At 59.8% G+C, this 8,220-nt stretch overlaps 1 protein-coding gene across 1 annotated transcript; it reads left to right on the top strand.

The window, feature by feature from the left end:
- Positions 1-275: 275 nt before the first annotated feature.
- GAL3ST3 (galactose-3-O-sulfotransferase 3) lies at positions 276-7,696 on the top strand. Its single transcript, XM_012757726.2, has 3 exons — positions 276-505; positions 3,905-4,140; positions 5,951-7,696. The coding sequence occupies exons 2-3, from the start codon at positions 4,016-4,018 to the stop codon at positions 7,119-7,121; spliced, it is 1,296 nt and encodes a 431-aa protein (XP_012613180.1). The 5' UTR covers positions 276-505; positions 3,905-4,015; the 3' UTR covers positions 7,122-7,696.
- The last annotated feature ends 524 nt before the right edge of the window (positions 7,697-8,220 follow it).

Raw genomic sequence — 8,220 nt, 5'->3', positions numbered from 1 at the left:
TCTACTAGCCGCAGGATGACCAGTGGGGCCCAGGAATACCCAGCAATGCCAGAATATCCAGACACCTTCCCGGCCTCAGTTTCCCCTTCTGTTGAGTGAGAGAAGGGAGCTGGCCACCTCAGCGTCAGACTCTGCAAGGCTGCCAGAGGAAGATGCTTGCTTCCGAAGCTACCACGGGGAGAGTGTTCACTGGCAGCAGCAAGCCAGGGAATCCCTCGCCCCTTCCCGCCTTCTTTCCCCTCCCTCTCCCCTGCTCCCCGCCTGGCCCCGCCCCTGCCCTGCCTCCAGTGTGCTACGGGGGGCAGGGGGCGGGCGGAGCGGGGAGAAGGGAGCCGAGAGAGCGGACGCCGCCACCTGATCCCATCCAGGCGCAGCGAGGAGCCGCCGGCACTTGGCGCGCAGGGCCTCCAGCGCCCTCGGACCAGGTGCAGATTCCGGGCGCTAGGGGCGAAGGGCAGCAGCGGCCACCCGCACCCGGGCTGGAGACAGAGCCCACGCGTGGGGAGTGAGTACTGCAGTGACCGGCCTGGGGCTGGGGGTGGACCACAGCGGGATGGGGGGCCGAGGGGGTGGGAGGGTGTCTTGGGGGCCTAGCGAGCACGAGGACGGGGGCGCGCTACCCCTGCGGAGCAGGAGAGGACCGGGTGGGAGGGCAAAGCCGGCCTATCCCCAAGGGTGACCAGATCCCGGTGGCTGGATCCCTGGGTGAGGTTGGGATGGAATCGAGGGAACGGGAGGTGGGGTGGGGGTGGGCAGTGGTGGGAGAGGAGGATGAAAGGAATTCGGAGGCAGGGATGATGCGGGGGTGGATGACAGGGAAGGGCTGGGGGTTGGGGGGACCTAGTGCTGGCTTGGAGGGGAGAGAGGAGGAAAAAGAGGGAGGTGGAAAGATATCTGCTCTCCCAGGCTTTTAATTTGCAGACCCCTCAGACCTGCATCCCTTCCTCTCAAGTGCCCTGGGTCAGCTGCCCTCCTCCCTGGGCTGTGGCACCCGGTGAGGTCGGAGTCTCTGGGTCATTGAGCGGCAGGTCTGAGCGGTCCAGGGCGCCCCTCCTCTGAGCACATCAGTGTCAGTCCAGAGCTCAGAGGGGACAGAAGAAAAAGGGCACATTTAGGAGAGGGTGGGCACCCCAGCCGTTTTCAAGGCTCCAGCCGGCTACACCATGTCTTCCTCATGTCTTTTTTGGTTCCCTGGAGAAAGGAGAGCAATTTGCAAAGCGGGGCAGCAGCCTGAGGTAGATTGTTCTGACTAAAATTAGCACTGACACTCCAATGAGGCTGGGCAGTCCGACCTGCCTGGGGGACCTGCGAGGGCTTCTCTCTGTGCAGAAGACATCGGGAAGAATGGGGAGCAGTTGGAAGCATCTGAGGGCAGGGGGCAGGGCCACTGCTCTAAAGCCTGGCCCCAGCAGCAAGGCCACTCACCCCACAGCAGCCTAAAGGTCACAGGGAAACCCAGCCCCAGGCAGCCCCTCCCCAGGTGCCACTGCCTTGACCCTGTCTCCAAAAGTGGCATCCCGGAGTGCACTTGCCAAGGGAAGGAAGGCCTCCTCCGGTGTCCAAGGTGTCCGAGCGGCACCTCTCTGAGGACCTGGAATGTTTAGCCTGGCCAGGCGCCCACCCAGAGCAGGCAGGGTTACTGCTTCCAAATACCTGAAGGTCTGTCATGGGGAAAAATGTGCATGCTCTAGGAGGGCAGCGTGAGCACAGTGCAGAGGGGAGGTGGAAAGGGCAGGCCGAGGAGGGCACGGAGGGTAGCAGGGTGCTCCTAGCTGTCCCAGAAAGAACTGGAACAGCTGAAGCTGCTTGGAAGTGGACCAGGCTGTGTATGGAGGTGATGAGCAGCCTGTTGTTGGTGCTAGACAAATAGAAACTGGAGCCCACCTCCAGGGGCTGGTGTCCCCAAGCAGGTCTTGGACTAGGGCCTGGCTGTCTCCCCAGAGCAAAGCCATGGAGGGGAGAGGGGAAAAGATCTGTAGTGGGGTACAGGGAAACCAGGCACCCCTGTCACTCTGTGTGGCCGGGGGAAGCTTCTCCCCAGGAGAGGTTGGCTGTAGTGACCCACAGGTTTGGCCTTCTTGGGTGACCCTGACTTCTCCAAGAAATTAGGTGGTTTCAGCAAGTTTAGCAGAGCTGGGAACTGACTCATCCCCTACTTTGTCCCCCTGGGAAACTTCCTTCTGGTCACCAAGTCCTCTAGGCAGGAGGAGTGACACAAAGGAAGAAGGTGTGTATCCTTAGAGAGCCAAGGGCTCTCACTCCCTCCCACAGGCTGCCCCAACCAGGCTGGGCCAGCGCTTCTGTCCCCAGCAATCCTTGAAAACACAGGAGGGCCCTAGGCTTCCTCCGCTATGCCCCTGGCTGCCCTCTGCGGCTGGACCCTTCACCCCTCGGCTCCAGGCGGATTAAGTCTGTCTGCAGGCTGGTGGAGGAAACCAGGCAGTACGGCCTAGAGAGAAGGGGAGGCACCACCAGGACATCTTTCCACCCAAACAGGTTTAAGTGTAATCCAGGATTAATGGGGGGGGGTCAAGAGGAGAGATTGGAAGCCAAGCCCAGGGCCCCAGGGGAAGGTAACAGTCAAAAGGGTTTTCACATTACCTCAACCCCCCTGGGACCCAGGTGTCCTAGTTCCAGTTCCATATACATGCACATGCCCGTAAGTGTCCGGTCCCCCCTCCCCGCCCTTTGGAGAGTGTGTGATATGTGATGGATGAAGTTGAACTTGAACCTGGAGACTGAGGCTCCTGAGACAGAGACCCCATCCTAGCCGAGGACAGACATCTCTGCTTAAGCGACTTCCCAGGGGCTGGGCCACCCTTAAGCCATGGCTGGAATCCAGCCTTTCTCCCGCCCTGGCTCCTGCTGCTCACCTGAGATGGAGGCTTACCTTATCCTGGAGATCCTCAGCGACAAGCAGGAGCCACTTCTTTACCCCTCCCCACCTGACCCAGTTCCTGTCCCAGGCTGCTGGCCCATTGCTTTGGCTGAGCACCTCAGCAGTCAGCTGACGGCCGCCTGGGTTTCAGGTGTCTGGGGATGGAATCCGGATAAAGTTCCAGGATTTCAATCCCCCTTTCCCTTGTGGATTTCTCACTCTTAGGCCCCCAGGGCAGGAGCCCACCTGCAAGGGTGTTAAGGCTAGAAGCATGCAAAACTGCCAGAGTCTAGGGCAGGGATGGGGAAATCAGTTCTCCATGGAAACAGCACACGTAGCATCTAAGGGCATGGACTCTGGAGCCAGAAAAAGCACGTATGAATCTTAGTTCTGCGCTACCAGCTGTGTAACCGGGAACAAGTGACATCATCTTTACGGGCTCAGATTCCTCATCTGTAAAGTGGGAACATGGGAATATGTAGTGAAGACCAAATGGGATTAAGTACGCGGCAGTGTAGCACTCAGAGTACGCCTGCAGTCCTGCTCTGGGACTGGAGGGGGTGAAGGCCTGGTCAGTGTTTCTGAGGAGCTCAGTCTCTCTGGGGTCAGGACAAACTCTTGGCCGAAGCAATCGGGCAGGGCGTCCTGGAGAGGGGGAAACCTCAAGCGGAGACTGCTGTGTTCTGAGCCAAGCCCTGGTGTCGAGGCCAATCTACTGGGGAAACAGATGACCACAAGACAACGAAGAGTTAGGGGCAGGCGGAGAGGCAGAGACAGGACTCAAGGGAGGGAGTGGCTACAAACCTGAAGGCCTGGCCACACCCCAGACCCTGTAATTCCACCCAAGACTCAGTTATCTGGAGCAGTGAGGAGATAGGTTCTTGGTAATGGGAGGGAGGAATCTGATCTGCCCTGGCCTCTCTGCTCACCCCTCCCGCTGGAGCTCGCCTGCGCAGCAGTCCTGCTGGGGCACGGAGCCCATCTCCTCTGCCCACTGCAAACCTGTCTGCCTCCTTCCCCTGCCAGGCTTCTCAGGAACACTGGCCCTGCTACCAGAGCCGCAGGAGCCCCCATGAGTGCCTGCAAAGGGAGTCCTGGATAGCGAGTCCCTGGCTTGTCCAGGGTGGACACTTCACCATGCCAGCCATCGTCCAGCGCCTGCAGCAGGCCACCAAGATGATTAGCCGAAGGAAAGTCCTGCTGCTGGTGCTGGGGTGCAGCACCGTGAGCCTCCTCGTCCACCAGGGGGCGCAGCTCAGCTGGTAAGGGGCGGGGCCTCGGCGAGGGGCGGGGCCCAGGGGAGGCGGTTCCTCCAGCAGCGATCCTTCCACCTGCCAGCAGAGCCTCCTACTGAGCTTTGCTCTTTCCTGCTACTCTGAAAGTGCTAGAGCCACACAGGGCAGGTCTTCACTGAAAGGCTGGGGTGACTTACTCAAAGTCGTAGTTAGGGTTAGCTGGGATTCAAATCCAGCCCGAATCCCACAGCACACAGCTGAGTGCCTCTCCAGTGGACTTCAAACAACTTCTCGCCACTTCTCTTGTGCTGGGTGAGGACACGGCCCCTCGCTTCTCTCAGACTCCCCATCTATAAGGTGGGACTGATGACATGTATGACCCAGCCAGTCACCTTGACACAGGAGACCACGTGGTATCTAACGGGAACCCTGACCCTGCTCCTGACTCACTGTGTGAACCCAACAAATCCTTGCACCTTTCAGGGCTTCCAAGTCCCCATTTTCCACACTGTCTGCCCCTGAGAATGGTGTGAATGGGCCCAGCCCCCCTCGCCAGATGATTTGCTGGTTTGAAATCCCAAACATCCTTGTTTCAAGAACAAGGAACAGAAACAAAAGCTTCGAGAGGGCTAAGATTTTTATCTGCTTTCATATACTATTGTATTTCTTGAGCCTAGAACAGTGGCTGGTACATAGTGGACAATCGAAATCTATTTATCAGATGAATGAATGAGGCTCCAGAGGCCTTAACAGAAACATAACAAATGGGTTGCCGCAAAGCCTGGTGCCACCCATCTACAAAGTGAGGAGCCAGTTAAAGAGTAAAAATGAGAAAGACAGAGAGCAAGAGGATTTGGTGACTGAGTTGTCTCCAGACTTCATGTAAGTGATTTTTCTCCTTCCAGTCCTCAGTTTCTACATTTGTAAAGCGGGATTCCTCAAGGATCTCCAGAGTCCTTTGTCCTTTTATTAAATAGTATCAATTTCTACATAAACAAACTTAGCAGCTGAAAACAACAAAACATTATGTCACAGTTTCTGTGGGTCAGGAATCCAGGTATGGTTTTACTGTGTCCCTCTGGATCAAGGCCTTTCATGGGGTTGCAACCAACGCGTCTGTTGGGGACGCAGTCTCATCTGAAGGCTTGATTGGAAGGGACCTGCTTCCAAGCTCAGTCATGTGGTTTTGGCAGGCTTCGGTTCTTCTAGCAGGCTGATGGACGGAGGGGCTAGTTCCTCCGGGGCTGTCGCCTCTGTGGTACCTCCCTATAGGGCTGCACACAATATGGCAGCTTGCTTCCCTCAGCGCGAGTTATCCTGGAGAGAGAGAGAGAGAGAGAGAGAGAGAGAGAGAGAGAGAGACAGAGACAGAGAGAGACAGAGAGAGACAGAGAGACAGAGAGAGAGAGAGACAGAGAGAGAGACAGAGAGAGAGAGAGACAGAGAGAGAGAGAGACAGAGAGAGAGAGACAGAGAGAGAGAGAGACAGAGAGAGAGAGACAGAGAGAGAGAGAGACAGAGAGAGAGAGAGACAGAGAGACAGAGACAGAGACACCAAGATAGAAGCCACAGTCTTTACGGTATAATCTCAGAAGTGACAGCCCATCATTCCTGTCCTCTTCTGTTCCAGTAAGCCCAGCTCATACTCAGGGGAGGGGAATACACAAGGGCATGACTACGAGGGGGCCAGCAGGGACCATGGGGTCGCCTGAGGCTCCCGACCACCGCCCTCTACTGTTCCAGGAGCAAAGCCCACGACGGGCGCTCCCGAGGAAGGGGCGGGGGGCGAGCAGCACCCGCCTCACCCGCTCCTCCCCGCACACCCCGGGCCCGGCAGGTACCCCAAGCTGTTCCCCCTGAGCTGCCCGCCTCTGCGGGACTCGCCGCTGCGCCCCAAGCACACGACCGTGGCCTTCCTGAAGACGCACAAGACGGCGGGCACGACGGTGCAGAACATCCTGTTCCGCTTCGCCGAGCGCCACAACCTGACGGTGGCCCTGCCGCACCCGAGCTGCGAGCACCAGTTCTGCTACCCGCGCAACTTCTCGGCGCACTTCGTGCACCCGGCCACGCGGCCGCCGCACGTGCTGGCCAGCCACCTGCGCTTCGACCGCGCCGAGCTCGCGCGCCTCATGCCGCCCGGCACGGTCTACGTCACCATCCTGCGCGAGCCGGCCGCCATGTTCGAGTCGCTCTTCAGCTACTACAACCAGTACTGCCCGGCCTTCCGGCGCGTGCCCAACGCGTCGCTCGCCGCCTTCCTGCGCGCGCCCGAGGCCTACTACCGCGCGGGCGAGCACTTCGCCATGTTCGCGCACAACACGCTGGCCTACGACCTGGGCGGCGACAACGAGCGCAGCCCGCGCGACGACGCCGCCTACCTGGCGCGCCTCATCCGCCAGGTGGAGGAGGTCTTCTCGCTCGTCATGATCGCCGAGTACTTCGACGAGTCGCTCGTGCTGCTGCGGCGCCTGCTGGCCTGGGACCTGGACGACGTGCTCTACGCCAAGCTCAACGCGCGCGCCGCCAGCTCGCGGCTGGCCGCCATCCCCGCGGCGCTGGCGCGGGCGGCGCGCGCCTGGAACGCGCTGGACGCCGGGCTCTACGACCACTTCAACGCCACCTTCTGGCGCCGCGTGGCGCGCGCCGGCCGCGCGTGCGTGGAGCGCGAGGCGCGCGAGCTGCGCGAGGCCCGCCAGCGCCTGCTGCGCCGCTGCTTCGGCGACGAGCCCGCGCTGCGGCCGGCCGCGCAGATCCGCACCAAGCAGCTGCAGCCCTGGCAGCCCAGCCGCAAGGTGGACATCATGGGCTACGACCTGCCCAGCGGCGCCGCCGGCCCGGCCACCGACGCCTGCCTCAAGCTGGCCATGCCCGAGGTGCAGTACTCCAACTACCTGCTGCGCAAGCAGAAGCGCCGCGGCGGCGCACGGGCCCGGCCCGAGCCGGTGCTGGACAACCCCCCGCCGCGGCCCATCCGAGCGCTGCCCCGCGGCCCCCAGGGCCCCTGAGCACCGCCGGCCTCCAGGAGCCCGGGGCCTGCCCCGCCCGCCCAGCAGTCGGCCTGGGGTTGCCTCCAGGCCCCGCCCCGCCAGGGCCCTATCTTTCCATGGGGCTTCAGCCACGTGCTGAACTTTGGGGTGCATCTCTCTATCTGAGCCCACCTCCCTATCGTGGGCCGAACCCCGTCTTCGGGGATGGCGCTGATAGGCTGGATCGAGCCCTGGGCCACCTTCGTCTTCCCAAGTGGTTGGTGACTTTGACAAAAGGCCTGAGGGCCGTCCAGAACCGCCCACCTTGCCTTCTTCTGAGGGCTGAGCCCCACACGTGTCTTTAGCAAGTGGGACAAGCCCAGGCCCCAGAGAGAGGCTGAGCCCTGAGGAGAGGCTGCTCTTCCTGTCCGCTGTGCCGGGCCCTTGCTCTCCTCCCAGGGCTGCAGAGGCCCCCGTACTTTGTCTTCCAGGTTCTACCCTCCCCACAGACCTAAGCTGCTCCCAGACTCCCAGAACCAAGAGTTCTTGGGTTGGGCTTTTTGTTTGGTTGGTTTTTCTTTTTCTTTTTTTTTTAATAAAACATCTTTAAAACATGCAAAGTTGTATGTCAGTCTTTGAAAGCCAGATTGCCCGTGTTTGCGGGTGAAGCAGCTGCCCAGGAGGAACTGTGGCTGTAGCCATGAGGATGGGACTTCCCTGCTGCCCCCCTTCCGCAAAGGCCTCGGGCCGTCCTCAACCCCTGGACTGACTGGCCTCCTCAGCACCGCTCACTTTCCAAGTCGTTCCTTTTCATTCATTCAGCAACATTTACTGACCGTCATGTCGATACCTTGGAGATACAAGTGAACAAGGCAGATGGGGCCTTTGTCTCATGGAGCTCATGGGGAGATGTTGCTAAACAAGGAAGGGCTGGAGGAGTCAGAACAAAACTGCACCTCCTTGGGCAGAGCAAGGCTGGTAGTCGGGTCATTTCAGGTAGGGAGGTGCTTAACTCAGAATTTTCCTCCCACTGTGAGTCATGACCACGGCTGCTGTCCTTCCTCTCAAGGAGGAGACAACTCTGACTCAGGTGAGGACCGGTCCCTCCCCCCAGTTTCCTTTAGTACAGCAAGATACC

This window comes from Microcebus murinus, chromosome 4 (assembly GCF_040939455.1).
Source record: "Microcebus murinus isolate Inina chromosome 4, M.murinus_Inina_mat1.0, whole genome shotgun sequence".
Classification (NCBI taxonomy): Eukaryota; Metazoa; Chordata; class Mammalia; order Primates; family Cheirogaleidae; genus Microcebus; species Microcebus murinus.
Note: the sequence above shows the minus strand (reverse complement) of the source record. Positions and strands in the feature narration are given on the sequence as shown.

Bases quoted from the DNA above. Each gene is read 5' to 3' on its own strand.
- GAL3ST3 (XM_012757726.2), top strand. From the start codon at position 4,016: ATGCCAGCCATCGTCCAGCGCCTGCAGCAGGCCACCAAGATGATTAGC. The intron at 4,141-5,950 runs GTAAGGGGCGGG...CGGGCCCGGCAG, and splicing joins CAGGGGGCGCAGCTCAGCTG to GTACCCCAAGCTGTTCCCCC.